Below are 21,159 nucleotides of genomic sequence, written 5' to 3'. Positions count from 1 at the left end.
AAAAATGATCAGAAATTAAATTAAAAAAAAGTTTTTTTTAACTTAAAGTAAGGAGCAAAATTAAAACTTAAAACAAACAAAAAATTATTACGTATATGAGGGGTTGCCCCTTCCTCAACACTTCGCTCTTTACGCTAAAGTTTGAATTCTGTCCCAGTTCTTAAAGAACGACTCCTGAAACACAAGGCTCTTTTAATTAGAACAATAAGAAGATTTTTTAACAGTACTAAAAAACTTCAGCATAAAGAGCGAGGTGATGAGGATGGGGCAACACCCTCATACACGTAATAATTTCTGTTCGTTTTAAGTTTTAATGTTATTCCTTACTTTCAGTTAAAAAAAAGTTGTTGTGCTTTTTTTTACTTAATGCTTAAAATAACGGTTTTCTTTATAAAAAACTAATAATTTCCCATAAAATATTTGTGTTTGAATAGAAATTGTTCGTAAAAAATATCTTGTTTAAGTAAAAAAAAAAATAAAGGGTCTTTGAGTCATGTTGAGCACTATTACAGTCATGCAAAAATCTGAATTTATCTGATCTCTTAACCTGGACAACATCGGGGTACACGCATCACTTTAATAAACTAAACGTTGCATAACCTCTTTTTTTATAAATTACCCCGCCTTGAATATATGGATCAGGGGAAAGCACGATAAGGGTTTGAACTAGCCTTAATGAAGACCATTGATAATTTGAAGCAGTGTCCGTTCTTAGCTCTTTTTTTCTTGTTTATCTCGTTAATTTTTTCTTAATAATTTCTTCTAAGAACAGTACATTGTATGTCAATGGGCATTTTTTGAATCTCGAAAATCATTCCCTTATACTAGTAGGATCGGTTAAAAAATATGTCGGTTGTGTATTAGCCTCATTTCATATAAAGAGTCAAGGTAAAATAGTTGTTAAAAATTGAAGCGTTATACGCATCGGCTCTAAAAACAATAAATGCGGCAATGACAAATGACAGAATAGGCTATTGGTAGTTTTGATTGAATGGTTCTGGATTCTGGTACATTCCCGGCACCACATATGAAATGGTGGCATCTGAAAAGAAAGAAAAGGTTATTTAGTTCTTGAAATATACTATTTTGTACCATAAAACTGTTCTTGTTTCACTTTCTGTGCCACTGAAGCCAATTATTCGGTATTTCATCACTATAAGGTAACAGGATGCTTACGCTAATAGCCATTTTTCTCGTTGACCAATACTAAATTGAACCAAGTTTGGGGAGAAACGGGGTGGTTATTTCTTCTTTTCTTTTTTTTTTTAGTTCTTCTTTTTCTCCTTTTATAATGAAACTTTTTTTCTGCTCTTAAAAGATAACTGGATTTGCTTTTTGAAAAGTTCAATAGTGCTACACAAAGAAAAAATGCACTGGGTCATTTTTTGTGGTTATTAATCAGCCCAATAGACTGCGCGAACAATAATATTTGGAAATTCTTTGTCTCTTATTCGAAGTGCAATTATTAACGAGACAACGGCATTCAATATTGTAAAAGCTTATTTTTGAGAATTCCATGATGTCTGAGAATATTTTGGGAATTTTCTACATATAATATTCGACACTAAATTTCCAGCAGAATTTATAGGTGCCCTCACCAAGGTAAGTTATGATTACTATATTTGACACAGCTGAATGGATGAAATCAGAATTCTAAGAATGTGCTTTATGGCAAAGAATGCTTTAAATTTTGAATCATATTTAGCAGTCATGCTCATTTGGTGTTCCTGTTTTCACGACCACTTCTACAAGAGAAAATCAAAATAGTAGTCCGCCTTCTCGGAGAACGAAATATTTTTGCAATGTAAGCACAAATTATACTTTATGTAAGTATACGATTATAGTGTATAATTGTGACACGTACGTAAAGAACATCAATTTGAAGATGAATAATGCTATACGAAGTGTCACTTTCTGATGCTTGAAGTAATTGACTGAATTGTGCTGTGTAAAGTTAAAACGAATCGAAAAATTGTAAAACCCACATGGACGGGTGTTTTGGTAAGTGTGAGAAGGATACAGTTGTTGATAATCTTATGAATGTATCGGGGTAATCATCTGGATAGTTTCATTCAGCAGTTTATGCTCAAAACTACGTAATGAGAGAAGGAGTTTAAGTTCCTTTAAATAGTGTCAAAAGAAATTTGCTTGACATACTAGCTTAATGTATTGGGGAAGTTATGACCTTGGTAGACTCCAGTATGGGAATCTGAGAGAAACTTTCCAGGAGGAGTTGAATACTAAACTGGGGAGTTTAAAATTTGACAATGTAGAACATGAATAGAATAATATTTAGAAAATTATTCCTGAAAGTAATGATGAGGAGAAAGTTGGAAACGTAGCAAGGAATATTAGTGAAAATGCTTTATGTTTGATATAAGGGTGGAGGGGCTTGTACAAGAATGATTTGAGTGATAGATAATATGAAAATAATAGGATGTAAAGAAATTAGAGAAAGCATTAAGATATGAATTAAGAAGGTGTGAAGTGGATGCCATGGATAAAATTGGTGAAGATCTGGAAAATGCAGCCAGACGACATAATAGTAAAATATGGTACTGTACGTTAATAAACTGAGATAGAATGTTCAATTTGGACTTACCCGTTAAAGATAGGAACGAGGCCACAATAAATGATGAGGAAAGAGTTAAACAGAGATGGGCAGAATATTCTGAGAATGTTATTTGCTGGGATAGACTTACAGGAAAGGAAAAGAAGCGGAAAAGAATAAAAAAGTTTGTGACTTCAGATGTGAAGGGAGATTGATTTTGCGAGGAAGAATTAGTAACAGTACTAAAAGGACTTAAAAACAATAAGGCCCCATATGCAGATAGTGTGGCAAGTGAGTCTTTCTTTTAATATGGTGAATATGCGGTTAGAGATAAATTACTGAAAATTATGGATATAATTTTTTTAGGGAGAAGTACCGAGTAATTTTAAGAGAACCCTAATTAAACACCCCTATATAAGAAAGATGATAAGAGTAATTGTGATAATTATAGATACATTAGCTTGGTTTGTATAGAAAGAAAATTACTTAGTATGATGATACTTTTTAGATTTAGAGATGCTGTAGGTAAGGTTTAAAGAGAAGATAATTTGGGTTTTAGAAAAAGGAGATGTTTCGATTATATTTTCACTCTTTATTTATAGTTGAAAAGTGCCTGAGTCACCAGATCCCTTCAGTCCTCAGTTTTAGAGATTATGAGTTATGGTTTGATCCATCTGATAGAAAATGTTTAGCGAAGGTTCTATCCTTGTATGGTACATCAGATAAATAAATTAAAACTACTAATGCCATCTGCGAGAATAAAATTGTTACGGTTAACTGTAAGACATGAAGGTAGCGTTCTATCCCCATTTATATTGATCATATGGATAGACTTTGTCCTAAGGCAGTGGTGGATCCAGAAGGGGGGACTCCCCCCTGACATAGTGGTGGATTTGTAATTGGGTCCGCTTGCTCTGGTTTGGGCTGGGACAAAAGTGTTTTGGTTTTTAATAGTTTAGTTTTTAATTAAGACATTTGCAAAAAGTTTGTTTTTGCAAATAAGTTTGAAACACGATTTTATTTACTTTGTACGGTCTCTGTTAGATTTTACTAATGACGCATACTGCCAAAAAGCATTTCATTGAATTTAGGTTTTTGTCAGTTTTACCACAAAAGCCAACAGGGAGGCGAAAATCTTAATTTTGTAATAACAAGAAGGGGAAATTTAAAATCCTAACTTCTTTAGGCTGTCGAAATGATATTTTTGGATTGTGCTATCACAACGGGGCTGAAAAGCAAAATATCTAATTTTTTTTAAAGTCAAAAATTTGTTTTCGAGTCTTGCTATAGCCCTGAGACAAAGAAATTGATATCATTACTTTTTTGGCTGTCCGTTTTTGTTTTTTTTTTATTGAGAAGGTGAGAATTTCTCACCTTCTCAATACCAAGCAGTCACAACATATAGTCATATTTTTGCAAGGAGGTTGAAAATATTTGTCCATAAAATTGTCTAAACTGTTATATATACCGCTGAGGATTCTTGTACTTATTTTGATACCTGCCATCCAATCGTATTTCCATGATTAGTTGTTAATAAATCAAAAATTTTACAGGACAATTCTCTTACTTATGCTAAATCTGAGTCAAATTACAAATTTTTATTTTTTATGCTCAACAGACGTATCGAGATTTAGACGTTTGGATTGAAGATCTGAGAATATCAAGATAAACAAAAAATAATTAGAAATCTCCAAAGCTTGAAACCCTGAGAATTTAAGTCACCAATTTATACCTATCAAACACAAAGATAACATGAACTAACTTGATATGCAGGATATGGATTGCCTAAAAAAAAAAAAAAACTTAAGTTAATTAGCCAATTCTGAATTCTTTTTCAATATTTTATCATGGCAGCTGTGATTTAACTTTGTCTTACATTGGAAGTTTGTGTCATTTTGGAGAACGATAAATATTTACCGAACTTTAAAAAAGTCTTTGCTGTTAATGTAAGTCGCTCCGATTTAGGCAGGATTTACGGTCGAGAGTTCGACCCCTTTCTCCCAGAGAATAGCTGAGACTACAGGCAATCAGAGATATGCATCCAGTCTCGGAGCTGCATTGGCCATCAGCACCCAAAGGGTCTCAGAACTATAAGTGGAGCATTAAGGTAACCTACCTAAAAATGGATTTATAAGATGTCGCAATGGAGACAGTTGGTTCTGAATTGTATGAAGTCTAAGTGAAAATTATTTCTTTCAACTTTTTTTTTTACTTTTATTTAACTTAATAAACAAAATACAAACCATTACAAATATAAAACACTACGTTAGGAAAAACTTTAATTTTTGCAAACGCGTAACGATTACCCATATAAACATTCCTTGAAACATGATAAAATAATAATTAATAAAAAAACGCCTTCTCCCACACACCCCCAAGGCAAAAATCGCCATTAAAATACAACTCCGGTCACCTCCACCCCTTCTATCAGCTACTCCCCCAAGAAATCTTTTGATTTTATCTTGTGCTAGAGCCACTGTAAATTCACACAAAAAAATTGTCGGACTTGACAATCCCCATATTGAGACAGACTATCAGGATAAGTTCCAACATTTACTGGTGAAAGTCTTGCATTATTAAATGTAGTAAATCTTAAGAAGCTCAGATTTTATGACGGGAATATTATAGAAATTACTTGAAAACAGATTGTCAATATTTTGAGCAGTCAGAATCTCAAATTCTTTCTTAATGGAAGGAATAACATCAGACTTTGAAGCAGTAACGGAAAAACCAGTGGAAAAATTCCAGCACACATCGGAAAAGGCAGGAAAAGGACGAATTGGCAGTTTTTGAGCCAGTTAAGCGAAAAGCTTTACTAACTAAAAAGTTAAGCCAAATGCAATGCAGCAGAAATCATTAAGAAAAGCATACTTCGTAACAGTTTGCCATCAAAATTGAGCATATAGATATTTTCAAAATTCTTAGTTTTCGAGGAAGTATACAATTAAACAGTTTCAGAACCCCGGAATCTATTAGAAATAATGTTAGTTCTTTTTATGGGGAAAAAGAAGTAAAACTGTCCTGCACGTTTGAAAATATAAGTTTCAGCACACCTATCTATCTTAAAATTCCCAATAGCAATAGTAACCCTTCTATCAGGAGCTACAAATTCAGACAGACCACATATTTTCAAAGTTACAGCAGACCATAAAAGTTGTAAAGTTACAAAAGGTTGACATATTATAATTTTGACAAATTTTTGCCGAGTTTCGCCAAAAGGAACAAACAGTTAACAATCTTTATTTATTTGCATTTGCAGAAGTTATTTCTTTATTTTGTAATTCATAATTTTTTTATTTTCCACATAACGCTAAAGGGTACTCCCATTGATAGCGTACTTTTAACTATGAATATCATAAGATATATAAGAAAAATGGAGATAAAATCCTTTTAAATTACCTGGATTCGCAAATGCTTGGTTCTGTCCATAGGCATCAGGTGGATACGGGGCAACTGGTTGATAGAGTGTTCCAGCTGTGGGATAAGGTGGTCCAGATGTGTAATGGGGTGTATTTGCTGGGTACTGCGTGCTTGGGGCACTGTTGTTAGGAAATAGAGAAGTATTTGTTGGATAAGGAGCAGCACCAGGGTATGGGCCACCTGTTGCGTGAGGTACACCTGGTTGATGGGACGTCATAGTAATTTGGTGTGATTTGTGCTCCGCCTTACTGTGCTTTCCTGAATGCGGCTGATGCTGACCATGATGTGCACTGTTATGCTGTGTTGGATTTGGATTTGGATGATCTCCTGAACGATGAGCTAAAAACACGGTTAAGAATGCTTTTAAAATGAATTATAATCTAATAGGGGCAATTATAATCTAATAGGGGCAATTTTTGTGCTTCTGAATTTAGACATATTGAAAACTTACTAAATACCGTAGTTTTAAACTTTTTTTTAAAGATCTTTTATAAGCTACCTCTCCAGTAACTTCTTCCTTTTTTGGATAGTTTAATACACCTCTCTTTTTGATCCTATAGACCATGGCCATGCATTCAAGCTGGTTTTGTTTCCTTATTCGTTTTTCTTTTCTTTCCTTTGTCAAAGAATGTGACCTGTCAAATAAACAGAGACAGCATAATCATTCATCACCTGACTTTTACCTTTTAGTAATAATTGAATCAGCCCTATTATTTTACCAAAACCAAAAGGAAAGAGAGAATGCAATTTCCTATCTTCTGTCCCATCATTAAAAAAAAAACATATTAGAAGGGGTGAGGAATCCAGTGATATTTTGTTGAATGACAGCCCTGTCTATGAAAACCACTTGTAGATGAAACTCAATTTTTTTATATCGTAAATTTTAATTCTATAAAACCCAATGCAATGTTGCTCATTAATCTATAAATTGACTGACCTTATCACTTTGATGGTTACTAGTCTTTTTTCTCCTGTATTGCTTTAACTGTTAAAAGGTGCTTTTTTCTGCCGAGATTTGATTGAAAATGCTACTGAGTTTCACTTACTGCTAAAGATCAGCTAGAATCGTGTGTGTTCTGTAGTTGAGCAAACTTCTCTTACTTCCTTGGATTAACCTAAGAGCTTTTATTTGGCTAATACCCGGGTTCCCTGGCTCAGACAAAGCCAAACAGACATTGAAACTCTTGGTTCTAGCAGCTCTCTTACACTCTTGTACCTTCTACCCCCCTCTCAAACTCAACAGCCTTCTAGAACATTTTATTTTTAACAGCTATAAGCAATTACCGGTGCGTATGTATACATATTTATTGATATTTGTAATGAATACGGTGTAAATCGAAAAATTCTTCTAGGTTTTTTGCTTTTATTATTTGAATCGGGGGCAAATTTAGCTTATGTGAGGGGTATAATTTCTTTGAAGCCAATTCATCAATGGTTAATGACAACGCAATAAATTTTTCATATGATAGACTCCAAGTGATTTTGGCCACACCGAGTCCAAGGTCGATTGTACGGCAAAATTTGGTTAATCTTTTTCATAACACCTTAGGACTTGACAGCGAGAAAGAAAAAAAAGGGCCAAACAACTTAACGAAAAGATTTACAATCAAGAAAAGCAATTTTGGAGGACTACAGTTCTCATATCTCTGTTTCAATTCCTCTTTGATCTGGTGATCGCTAACCCTGTCAACTTCATTAGTTTCGCAAAATCTCCTCTTTCTTTCTTAAATATTGGACGGCAGTGACGTCAACAAAACTACTCTTAAACAACAAAATTAACTTTTGAGAAGTAACATACATTTTTCATTTATTAACAACCAGCCAAACAAGGCACACTTCAAACTAGCATATTTTTTCAAAAAACAACTCCCTAAAAAGAAAATAGCCTTTCCCATAATAAAAGGTGTCCTCCCGCCACAGGAATTCTGCAGAATTCCTCATTCAGAGTTCTGCAGAAGCTGTCCTGCAGTTACTTACCAGTCTGCCTTGGTAAGGTAGTAACTTAGCTTATTTTACCTGCAGCTTTCACAGGATCGATTGTGTCCCCCCCCCGTGAAGATAACAAGAGATAACATACCTTTGGAGTTGGAAAGTTTCCAGCTCCAAATTCCGGTTACGGAAAGTTTTCAGTCATGCAAAAACAAGAAAAAAAGTAATCTTTTAAGCGGCGAGTAAGTTTTCCCGAACCTGGTCGAATGCTGGCTACCCAGCCAAAACTCAAAAAGTTGTTCCAACTACTTCAAAAGTAGCGGTTGCGTCTTGGGTAGTTGAAGCGAAGCTGCTTACTCGTATCGAATATTTCACTGTTTTAATTATTCCTTTTAGTGACAAAAAGAAACTTGTTGAAAAACAGACCACAGCATTCTTGCGCATAATTATAAGAACTTGAAATCAATATCAATGGTAGGGAAGTAATCCTGTTGAAGATTAATGTCTGAAACAAGAGCATTGGACAGTAATTCTCAGAGTTATTTTAATTTAGGTTGAACTTGTACAAACCAGGGTACCAATTTTCCTTTATATTTACAAGAGAAGAGGCTAGTGCTTAATTCTAGTAAACCAGTGGTTTTGGTTTTGAGGAAAAGAGGAAAAGAGAAAAAGAGGAGTTTAGGTTTAGGGATGAAAATTTACCTATTATGTAAGGGTTTATTTATTTTTGGTGAAGATTATTGAAGGCAGGTAAGTAGGGTAAACAAAAATAGGTGGAAACAAGATGAATAAGTAAATAAGATAAAGCAGAGTAAATAAGTATGTGATATTAATCACAGAAGAGGGTGAATCTAACATTAGGCTGCCAGTGGAGTATGGAGTAGAAGTTTGGGATTTTAATAGAAAAGCTAATGGTTTAGTTATCAAAGATGATTTAGAAATTAAGGCTTTAATAAGTTACAGGCAAGAAAACTAGTAAGTGTCTTTTCAGTGCTAAGGTACAGCTATAGCTGCAACCATGACCTTCAAATATGTCCAGGGGCTGGGCATGAAAATTTTTGCTAATTTTCAAATAAATGGGAAAGAAGAACAAAATACTGTTTATACTGAGGAGGGGGGGGGGGTAGTTTTATATAAAAGCGACATAAGTTAAAGAAAAAAAATACACAAAAAATTAACCAACGAATTAAGACCGTTTCATTCGAGTCAGCTTTTGTCAGCCCTGACAAAACGGCCTGAATTACACCTTCAAGTTATATTGTTGATTTGGGGAGGGTTAAGCTGAATGAATTTGATCTGAATGGGTTTGAGTCAGACAAGTTTAGGTTAAACGGGGATTAAATTGAATGAGGAATGAATTAAATGAGGGCTGAATTGCACGGAAGCTGATTTGAATGGGTGTAGAAACAAATGGAGGGTCGAGTTGCACAATATTTGAGTTACACGGAGGTTGAATCGAATGAGAGTTAAGCTGAATGATCTTGAGTTGTGCGGATAATGAGTTGAGTGAGGGTTTAGTTGCATTGTGGTTCAATTGAATCCGGCTTATCTGCATAGTTTAATGAGTTAAAGGAGGATCCGCTTACAACGGCGGTTGAGTTTTACGAGTGTTCATTTGAAAAAGTTGAGATGTATGGGCGTTCAGTTGCACGAGGGTTCAGCTACACGGGGGTTCAGTTAAGCCTCGGGTCAGATACACGAGGGTTCAGTTCATTGAGGGTTTAGTTGCAAGTGAGCCACACTACAGAATTGCGATGATCTTATATATTGTATAAAAGGTGTTGTATTCAGACAATATTTTTCATTAGTATAGAATATGAATGGAGGATGACCCAAAAAGAGATAACAAGTTAATAGTCTTTTAAGCTTCCTTCAGATGAATACATGAAAAATTTTAAATAAAGAAATAATGAAATATCACGAGGGGGCATCAAGATTTTAGAAATTCCCGGGTGGGGCATGGCCTAATATCGGTTGGGAAGTACTGATATAAAGTCTAAGGTTGGTTAGATTATCCATAAGGTAGGTTAGATTAATTCATAATTATCCATGAAAAAGATAACCCCTCAAATGTTTCTAGGGGTAGGGCTCTGAAGAACTTAAAAGGAATAATAGGGTTATCATTTTTCCGGTTATCAAGGTGAATTTGGTGAACCAATCTTTTTTTTTCACAAGATGCTCCTAAAGATTGGGCAGTGTGGGCACACCCCTAATGAAACAAGAAGAGAGTATAAAGTATATGTAACAGAAAAATGATAATTATTTCCGTTATGATCTTAGTCTATAAAAGTTCCTGGTAACTATTACCCTCAGGAGAAATTTTCTGGGGGTGCTCATCATCCCCCCCTCCTCTCCTTTCTTCCTTTTTTTGCCAATAAATGCAGGGACGTAAATTTTCCAGGTTAAACAGAAATTTTATTTCTTAAACATGAGAAGCTTTCCTCTTACCCCTCATGATTACGCACCCCCCTTCAAATATCCTTCCACATTCATCTAAAGGCTCAATGTAAAAAAGATGGGAATGAAACATCAATTTTTATGCTTCAGGCACATCATTCCCACCTACATATCGGTCCGCTGGGTCTCCCCATAGAGGCTGATGCGCAATAGTATGTTGCTATAAAGTAATTATACAAATCTCAAATAAATCAGCTTAATTCAATGCAGCTTTAGAACATTCGTTTCTGTTAACCGCTTATTTTGTACAAACTACATATTTCAACAGGACCAAATGCATCATCATGTGTCATTATTTGCACTTGGAAGTAGTAAACGCAAGATACAGTTTCTCGATGACTTTAAAATCGATTGGCTATCATAGAATTCTCACTCAATAGTTTTTTCGCCCTTTTTGGGAAGTGCCACAAACTCGCAGAAAATATTACTTCGCCGTGGCAAGATTGCACCATTCAAATGGTTATTAGCCTTATGGAAAAAAAATGCAAGACTTCGTGTTTTGCCGATAAGGCCTTGGAAACTGTGTAAAGGGGTTCTTTCATATGCTTGAACTGACGCTATAACTTTTCTCTGACAATATAACTAAAAAGTCTTGCTATTACTATGATAATTTCCTAGATGTAGTCTTTCAAAATTTTTTAGCCTTTCATTAGAAAGAAAATTTTCCAAATGTTTACTCTTTGGACTACGAATGCCATAAATTTTGCTATTCTTTACTTTAGTCTTCATAGAAAATCGGATCTTGAATGCCTGTTTTGGCTTTACCTCTCTAAATACGGACCATGTTCTCAAAAAGATAAATTTACATTGAATTCCGGTCAATCAATACGTGAGAATTTGTTTCAGGAAATTGGGGCACTTTTTTGAGGGGGAGGAGGTATTTTGTAAAAACACAAAAAACAAGCAATTTATATGTAAATTTTAAGTAATTGAGAGGATACTCTTAGTTATAGTTATATATCAACAGTTATATTTGGAATAAATTAAGCCCCGATATGGGCTAATTCTTATGTGTGTTAAGTATACAGACCTTTTGTAAGTGGGTAATGTACCTTGTTTGGGGTAGGAGGGGCTAGTGTAGTATGTTGTTATACCTGTTTTAGATACGCACTGTGAAGGAATCTTGGATCCATCCCCTTTTCCTCTAGATTATTGAGATTTGTCATTAAGTTGTTTTTTCCATATAATTTGCCTTTTTTTGTGTTTTCTTTACCTAAAAATGAATTTCTGTCTACATAACTCAACAGTTGCTTCTTTGGTAAAAAGAATGTTTCAGTCCTTTCAGTATAATAAGATTAGATCTACCTTATTATTATCGCAGAAAATGTTCTTTTTTTTTGTTTTGTTTTTTTGCATGCCTTTAGCTAAGAGTGTGAAATAAAGCTGATGACCTCAAGAATTTCAGCTCAAAACATTAGAGATATACGGTATATCCCTGGAACTGCTTAATATCCAGGTTTCTATAAAGAAAAACTATGCAGATTATACAGAAAACATAGACTATAAAAAAGTTACAAAAGAAAACTATATGTGTACACTATGAAGATCAAGCAATTGGCATTTTTTGCTCAACAACCAGTCAACCACCTCCTATTTGCTTACAAGATGCGCTTTGGTACAGATGATAAACATTATGCCTAGCTGTATATCTGAAAAATTCCTTTGAAGAGGAATGTATATCTTCCTCACAAAACATTCAGATTTGTCCTATATTATAAGGTATATTCTATATAATTTGCCTCTTTTATTCAAGCTTGTATCCCCTTCCGAAATATATTTTGTGTGTACATGTGCACTCACCTGAGCCCTGTATTGTCAATACTAATTAACTTACCTGGTCTTGAGCTTGAAGATGAGGATGAACTCGAACTTGAACTCGAAGAGGTTGAGGATGAACTTCCACTAGAACTAGTAGAAGACTGCCTTTTTCTACCCTCGGGTTTCTTTTCCTTTGACTTCTTATGAGGTGTCCCATCATGTATGTTGCCATGGCTTTTTGATTCTTTAGATTTGGATTTTTGCTTGTCTGAACTCTTCTTTTTAGCTTTTTTCGGCATTTTTGGATCTCTATAAATATTCAAATGGTACTAGATATCAAAGCATGAAAGATATCGCCCTTCATAAAGATCATCATATGCTTAAATTATTCAAAATAACATATCAGCTTTTTGAAAGATAAAATTTCGAGCTAAAAATTTGTTTTATAAATCCCTTTTGTTTAGTCTTATTTTTCAAGGTTTTCTTTTCATATTATTCCGCGGATTTTACCTATATTTCTTATTTCTGCACCGAGGATGATTGAGCGGAGGTCTCGACCCGTATATTTGCATTTTCCTACTGTTTTTCACTGGCTGTTATTTAGCCAGTTCATCTTTGTATCCTACTTTCATCGTCTGGGGCCTACTTTCTGTGAGGGGGCTACATGTCCTCGCTCACCCGACGGACCCATAGATTCAAATAGAGTCTTAAATACAATGTAAATGCTATTTGGTAACTGTTATAATCTATCCAGGATTTTTTTTTTTTTTTTTGTAGAAAGTTGGAGGTTTTGTACATTGCTTGAACTAAAATCACAGAAAGATTCTTAATCTGTATTTGGCGTCAAAGCTGGTCAAGTTTTTTTTATGGAAAGGATGGTTGTATATACTTCAGAGGAGGCTCATTTAATTGGAAATTTAACGTTCTAGTTCCCTTTTGAGAGTCAAAAGTGATGGAAACAACTTAATGCTCTTAACTTGCGTAGTAGCAATAGTAGAAGTGTGCGCACAGAACCTTTGGTTTTTTTCAATATCCCCTTCGACACACGCTGACAATTTAAACAAAATGTCATAAGCCGTTCCTGAAGCATTTCTGATCTGTCCTATTGACAACCTGTATGGGCATAGTGTGTTTCATATTAGTTCCATACAGTTTCAATATATCTCATTTTTTTTCGCCTTAATGCGTTTAGTTTTAGCAACAGCAGTAATAGTAGAAGTAGCAGTAAAATTAATAGCGGTAGCCTTAGCTTTAGTTGAATTAGCAGTAGTAGAAGTAGTAATAATAGTAGTAATAACCGAAGTAGTAATACCAGTGGTAGTAGTATGAGTAGAAGCAGTAGTATTAGGATGCAAATATTTTCTTTTGATTAGCTCAACACTCCTCCCGCCCCGTAACAAGCGCTATTAGTGTCAAATTCACACATCTAACTGTTCTAATGATACTACTGTTCCACCCTTATAACGTGTTTTGATTTAGTTCCACAACCCCCTGAACATTCGCTGAAAGGCTCACTGAAATCCCCTTCGTCTTTTTGAAAATTAAAGTTCAAACATACATACCTATCTCAAAAACATACACTACATTTAAACAAAGAAGGAATTGCCTAACTTTCAGCCCTCGCCATGAGGACTGCAGGGAGGTTGATATTCCCAAAGACATAACTACGGGACCTTTCAACAATGCTCAAAAAACGGCCCTGTTAAGACTTTGATCAGATGTGTTTTAGGGAATGACAAACTTGTGGGGGAGGGGCTGATTGCCCTCTATTCACTTTTGACTCTTAAGAAGGTCCATATCTGTACCATAAAAATTTTCTATACCTCGGGGAATAACTTACAGCCTTGGCCCCGGGCTCTAGGGGGTTGTTCCCACCCTTGAGTTATTGTTATATGCTCTTTAAACTATTGCGAACAAAATAGCTGTCTCACAATTTCGATCAGATGCGTTTGGGGAAAAGAGTGTGTCAGGAAGAAGGACTAGTTGTCCTCCATTACTTTTGACTCTCAAAAGGGAACTAGAACTTTTTAATTTCCAATCAAATGAGCCTCCTCTAAAGTTCACATAGCCACCCTTTCGATTAAAACTTTATATGCCCCTGGGGCATATCTGACAACCTTTGCCCCTAGACTCTGGAGGATTTTGTCAACCTCAAAGGCTTTTTTAGTGATTTTTGGACTTTTTTTTTAATAGCCACAAAAATATTTATATTTGATACATTTGTGGGGAATAGAACATGAGGGGGAGTTACCTTCCGATCAGTTTGACTCTAAGAAAGGGGACTAGAGCTTCTTATTTCCAATTCAATGAGTTCCTTCTGAAGTTTATACGACCAACCTTTTCATAAAAACCTTGTATGCCCCCATGACATAACTTACAACCCTTGCCCTGATGGCCTTTTGGGGGGGGGTTGTCATTCTCAAAGACTTTCAACTACGCTGAACAAAATGGCTATCTTAAAATTTTTATTAGATGGGATTGGGGAAATGATGGGCGTACGGGGGGGGGTCTGGTTGCCCTTTAATCCCTATCAACTATCAAAAAAGGCACTAGAACTTTCAATCTTCAATCGAGTGATTGAAGCTCTTTTTATGCATCGCTTTTTACTTAGGCAGTGCTATTGCGCTGCCTATGATGACATTCTCAAATTAAAATTCAATTCCTCTTTATCAAGAGCTCATTTTTGGCTGTCTTTCAAAAGTGAATACCCATTACTGAGTGAGAAGGCTATAAAAATTTTAATTCAATTTTCAACTACATATTTATGTAAAAAAAACAAACATTTTTCATCTCTGACAGTAATTACAACTCGGTGCCGCTTTCGGCATGAAATATATACAGCTCTTTGTCTTTTAGTAAAATTATCGAAACTGAATCTCCACATCATGATGTCAAATAAACACAACAAACATAGACTGAAAAGACATTAAACTAATTATTTAAGAAAACATCACGATACTTCCTACCTACCCGGACGAACTTTCCAATATTATTTATAGTTAAGTAACACCTACTTCTCAAAATTTCCGAAATCCAATCTCTCCCCCCAACCTCCCTACCAAATATTTCCAAGCGCAACTCCCTCAACTCCCTACAATCCCCTAAAAAATGTTGCAAAGACTCATCCATCTCTCCACACATAAGGCAACTGTGAGGACCATGCCTCAATCTATTTCTCCCTAAATATTTCCTACGTTCTCCAAGAGGCATAAAATTTCCCCTTACGTACATTAACCATTTCAAATCACCCGTAGCCAATCCCATTTTTAGGTAAATTTCTTCACCTCAGTTCTCCTTGACCTCCGCATATATCCAAAGGGACGGCGAGGTGGCCTTCTCAGCTTGCCAAACCTGAACTTCCTGACATTCTAGCTTAGTAGTAACTAACCTAGATACAGCCCCTACCATCTCTTCTATCCCATTTCCCTCATTCCAGCAAATACCTAGCCCTGGACGGTCCAATATATTCTTTACATGATTTGGCCACGAATCCTTCCTCCTATCTTGAAGCATCATTAAAAATGCTTGTTTAACTAGCCTATTATCATCTATCAATGACACCCTTTCCAAATATTTAACCATACTAATTAACCTACTCTGTCTCATACACTTTATTCCTATATCCCCTCTTAGTACTAGCCCATTAAACTTATTATCAAGGCCTAATATAGGCTTAACAAACCTCAACTGCATTCTCTCTAAATTCAACCCCTTATTAAACCCCCAAAGCTCCGCCCCGTAATGCAAAGTCGATCTAACCCTAGCATTAAAAACATACTTTAGCCGTTCTACATCCCTAATCTCCTTGATATTACTTTTACTTAACAATCCTAGTAGTCTATTTCCCTCACTTTCTACTATCTTGAGATGTTTCTTCCATTTCCCATCTGATGAAAGCGTACGACCTAAGTACTGAAATTCATCTACGTAGTCTAGTGTCCTACCTTCATACGTAAACTGATACTGCGAATCTATGTGTTCTCCACTTTTCTTAAAAACCAATACCACCGACTTCTTTATGTTTAATACTAGTTTCTTATTCCCAAAACAAGAAGATGCTAGATCTAGCAGTTATTGCAAATGTTCTTTACTTTCCGCTACTAATGCTATGTCATCCGCAAAAAGTAATGCCATAACGCTTGCGCTTGAAAGCTTAATTTTTGGGGCGTCTCTGCCTATCAAATATTCTTCAAAATCATTAATATACAATGAAAATAGCATGGGGAAATTGTACATCCCTACTTAACACCAAGTCTACTCCTAATAACCCTAGAGAAATCCTTGCCTACCTGTACTACAACTTTAACTATATTATACATAGATGCTATAATCTTAACAAACGCGCTTGGTAGCCCTAGTGCTAACAACGACTCTATCATTTAACTTCTATCCACTCCATCAAACGCCCCTTTTAAATACAAAAATGTAACAAATAGCCTGCCCTCTTTTCTCCTAACCTGTTTCCTAATCATCCCTAATAAAATAAAAATCTGATCTATAGGACTGTAGTCTTTTCTTAGCCCTGTCTGCGAATCTGATAAAATTCTATTTTGGTCTATCCAATTATCTATCCTACAACATAATATCTTAGCAAAAACCTTACTAAGCATCATGTATGGATGTATATTCAGCACCTTTTTTCCAAGTCCATATTAGTGGTCTACCAAACAAAAGATGATATATTTAGTGGTCCATGAACTTTTAAAGATTGGCGAACGCTGGTAAAGAGTGTATAAATGATCGAGTACCAGTCATGCTTGGATCGAAGTCGGACTTTCCTACGGAAGGTAAGGAGCTTGCACAGCGAATTCCCTGCATCATTCACTGGTTTGCCATTGTTGTCAAGTCTCTTCCAAAGACTTTACAAGAAGCATTTGACTCTGGTATGACAGCTGTTAGCTATATAGAATCTAGTACTCTCAATGCTCAAAGAATTTTAGAGCAGCATGAGCTCTGATCACGAAATTCTCCAATTATACACTGCTGTTCACTTTTCATCGAAAAAAATCTTGTCGGGTGGTTCTTGGAATTAAAAAACGAAATCATTCAGTTCTTAGAAAAGAAAAGAAAACATGAGTTTATGAGATGCTTTAATGACAGGACCTAGATAAAAATGTAACTTATTTAACTAAAAGCCTTAAAAAGCTTAATTTAAAACTGCAGGGTAAAGGAAAAAGTAATGTTTAGTTCAAAAAAATAGTGTCCAGGCTTTCATATCGAAGCTGTAAAATAAGCACCGCGAAATGAATCTTTGAAACTTTGTCGTGTTTGAACACTTTTCTTTAAATTGGAGAATCAGAAACAGCAATCGTAGATTGTCTAAGGGAGTAAATGAATTATCACCGGCCTTGAACCTGAAATCCAACGTTATTTCCCGAAATGCTCGTATTTGCAGCGAATATTTGGCAAAACGAAAAAGCCAAAACGGATTTTTGCCTTGTTAGTTTTAGTGGATCATCCAGAAAGACGTGGCTTACAAAATATGAGACAGTGCAACAATGTTGTAAAGGCTAGCGACGCGAAAAATGCTGAAACACGCTTAACTTCGAAATTTGTTCCAATTCTTTAATTATGACCCCTTAATTACAAAGACCGTTTAGTTAGAAAAAATAGCTCTTTTGAAAGTACTAAAAAAAAAACTTTAGCGTAAAGAGCGAGGCATTGACGATAGGACGAACCCCTCTTATATACGTAATAATGTCTGTTGGTTTTAATTTTTAATGTTGCTCCTTACTTTCGTCTAAAAAAAATTGTTTTTTGAATTGAATTTTTGATTGTTTTTTAAATAATATCTGGCGACCCCTTCATGGAAAATTCTCTTCTTCCATGAAAAATACCTCAATGGAAAAATCCTCCCACGTAACCCCCTCCCCCTGCCCCCACGAGAAAAAATCCACCTAAATACGTCTGTAGACTAAATAACCAATACTATATGTATATAGTATTTTGATACTATATAGTTTTTGACTATGCTTGATAGTTTGTGACTATGCTGAACAAAATGGATATCTCAAAATTTTGATCGGGTGAGTTTGGAAAAAAATGAGCGTCGGAGGGGACCTGGTTGCCCTCCGATTTTCGGTCACTTAAAAAGGGCACTAGAACTTTTAATTTCCATTCAAATGAGCCCTCTCTTTGTATTCGAAGACCACTGGGTCGATACGATCACCCTTAAAAAAAAAAAAGATAAACACGCATCCGCGATCTTTCTTCTGCCAAAACATACAAAATTCTACAGATTCAAGTGGGTTATTCTAAAATTGTTGCGAACAGGGGGAAATACAACCGCAAAGTCCTTTCGCAAATTTATTCTTACTTTTGTGATGAAAACTTTTTAATGAAGTAAAAACTAAAGTAAAAATGCGAAATATATTACGTGATGAACACAAATGAAACTTTACGTAATTTGTTTTAGCTCTAATGTTATATCGGATTCCTACTTGAATCTAGAAGATCACAAGATCTCACCTGAACTGAAAAACTTTAAACCTTACTAAAAAAAAAAAAAAAAGAATTACCTATGTAGCTTCCCCAAGGAATTTGGAAGTCATTCTAGGCACTGTAACTTGACCGCAGGAATCTTGAAACAGATATACCCCACAGTGTTCGTAGTCGTGATTGAGTGAATTCAAATTGTATTCCTAGTAAATATCTTATACCAAATAAAATTTGTCATATGTCCAAACAGGACATATAGCATATAGAACGCATTTCAAAGCTGTCGCATGCTGGAATCAATCCGTTTATACGTTATGTCTTTAAAATTACTTCATTAATTATCTAGTCGCTATTATCAGTTACTAATAGCCGTCCTATCACTGTTTCTTGTACCTTAAGCAAAGTCCTTAAGTATTACTTCTCCCTTCTATAACAGATAATATAAATTTTGGAGTTAACCAGTTTGGTTTTCAGTGTGGTTTAGGATGTCAGCATGCCCATAAAGTTCTTTCTACTCTGCTTTCTGATGCTTCCGGGAAGGGCTATGATCTTTATTTTGGTTCTTTAGATCTATCTAAGGCTTTTGATTCTATAGTTCACTCCCAAGCCCTGTTTTCTTTGCTTAAATGTGGAGTGAATGTTTCTATTGTTTCTTTATTAAAATTTTGGTATGGTCATTCTTTCCTTCATGTTAAATCTTCTCCTTCTGATCCTTCTATGTTAAAGATCACCGTAAGACAAGGGTGAGTTTTATCTCCATCAATTTTGTATTGCTGATATTCTAAATAGTCTTCCAACAACTTACTTTTTAGGTAGTTCAAATGTCTCATATCTTGCTTATGCAGACGATATTCTTCTCATTAGTAGAACTAAATCTGGGCTTTCGGCTTCTGTTCGTTTTATCTCTACTGCTTTCTCGAATAACACTTAACCCTGATAAATGTGAATTCCTTCATTGTGGTCCTTCTCCTAACCAATCTTCTAGACTTACTTGTTCTGCATTTAGCATTCCGTGCGTGACTTCTTTAAGGTGGTTGGGCATTACCCTTACTAACAATTTAGTCTCGTTTCGTAATAAAATTGTTTCTAATGCTAAGGTTAAACTTCAAGTGGGTTATTCTAAAATTGTTGCGAATAGGGGGAAATACAACCGCAAAGCCCTTTCACAAATTTATTCTTGCTTTTGTGATCACTCGGTTTTATATCTTTCTGGATTGTATCCTGTTTTGAAAAGAAAAGATTTAAAGGCTCTCAAGTCATCTTATTTTCGTTTCCTCCGTTTTTTGTTATATCTTCCTCCCTGGTACAAGAACAGTGATATGGTAACAAATTTCGGGGCTCCAGATTTATTAAATAAACTTAAAGTGCTACACCAGAAACTATCCGACTCGATACATTTTACTATTAGTGCTTTTCATGATCTTTTAAAATGTTTTCTACAGTAATTTAACGTGTTATCAGAAGTTGTTTTTTTTTGTTTGTTTTTCTGTGTGTTTGTTTTTATACTCGGCTGCTTCAAGTGGGTCACAAATAACTTATTATTATTATTTTCTCAGGCTCGTAACTTTTGAAGGGTAAAACGAAACTTATATATTTGAAATCACCATAAAAATTTGATACTTTTGATGTACCTATTGGTATCAAAATTCCATTTTTTAGAGTTTCGGTTACTGGGCTCCTTATTTACAGTTCTTTACCATGAACTTGTTGATATTTATTACAGAATTTTTGTTCGTGGTAACGAACTGTTTGACCATTAAAATAATACAAAATATCAATCACAGATTTAATTTTTAACTGGGTGCGTTAAAGATGGCAGGTTTTAGATAAGTCTTTACAAATAGATTTGGTTGACCTTCATTTTACAACACTGTATTCACCAGAAACGTGTTTATTTGCAAAATCTGGAGTCAACCAGACGACAGGAAGTTGGTCAGAGCCGTTCAAAGGGAGGTGGGAGAACCGGGTCAGCTGCCCCGGGTGCCACACCTGTGGGGGGAGGGTTGCCGACTTTGATACAATTTTTGACTTTGATGTGGCTTTCTTTGCTTATATTTGAGTCGGGAATGAGTGCTTTAGTTAACTTTGGCCGGGTATCCCCGATCCTAGAAACGGCTCTGAATGCAGAGACACATTTCTAATCCAAAGGGATATAATAAAAACAGCGCAGGCAAATATATTTACAATCCTCCCTTGGTAAAAATTAAATAAAATGAAAACAAATACTTCTTAAGCTTTTGAAACAATCCAATTGATTTTCAACGAGAGCAACTGGATTCTTACGACTATTTCTATCAGAGAGAAATTCTAATGTGTTATAGATTACCTTATCTCTATAGTAAAATGACTATGTACGAAACAAGCTAAAAGATAATAGCTACTCATCAGTTTTGGATCTGAGATGATATCATCTTTTGTTTCTTTTTTTTTAATTAAAAGATTGATGATCACACGAGGAGGAAATAAAAGATACAGATTCAACTTTCTATAAAAAACAAGAGCTAAGAGCTCATACGACACATGTAACGAGGCCGGAACAGCCAAGAGCTCATATGGTATGAGCTCCAGCAAAATTCTAAGCATCATTAGAATGATTTAAACGGAAA

The 21,159-nt window shown here is 35.2% G+C and overlaps 1 protein-coding gene across 1 annotated transcript; it reads right to left on the bottom strand.

The window, feature by feature from the left end:
• Window positions 1-837: 837 nt before the first annotated feature.
• On the bottom strand, window positions 838-20,877 carry LOC136032996 (vitellogenin-2-like). The gene is made up of 4 exons (XM_065713522.1): window positions 20,780-20,877; window positions 12,192-12,424; window positions 5,951-6,310; window positions 838-1,042 (listed from the first exon to the last, which is right to left on the bottom strand). The coding sequence occupies exons 2-4, from the start codon at window positions 12,412-12,414 to the stop codon at window positions 972-974; spliced, it is 654 nt and encodes a 217-aa protein (XP_065569594.1). The 5' UTR covers window positions 12,415-12,424; window positions 20,780-20,877; the 3' UTR covers window positions 838-971.
• Between the last annotated feature and the right edge of the window lie 282 nt (window positions 20,878-21,159).

Source organism: Artemia franciscana, chromosome 11 (genome assembly GCF_032884065.1).
Source record: "Artemia franciscana chromosome 11, ASM3288406v1, whole genome shotgun sequence".
Lineage (NCBI taxonomy): Eukaryota > Metazoa > Arthropoda > Branchiopoda > Anostraca > Artemiidae > Artemia > Artemia franciscana.
This window is presented reverse-complemented; position numbering and strand designations above follow the sequence as displayed.

What these genes read in the sequence shown, in the direction of transcription:
- LOC136032996 (XM_065713522.1), bottom strand. Translation starts at nt 12,414, where the DNA reads ATGCCGAAAAAAGCTAAAAAGAAGAGTTCAGACAAGCAAAAATCCAAA. An exon ending in ATCTTCAAGCTCAAGACCAG is followed by an intron (nt 6,311 to 12,191) that starts GTAAGTTAATTA and finishes CCGTGTTTTTAG; the next exon opens with CTCATCGTTCAGGAGATCAT. An exon ending in CCAAGCATTTGCGAATCCAG is followed by an intron (nt 1,043 to 5,950) that starts GTAATTTAAAAG and finishes CTTTCTTTTCAG; the next exon opens with ATGCCACCATTTCATATGTG.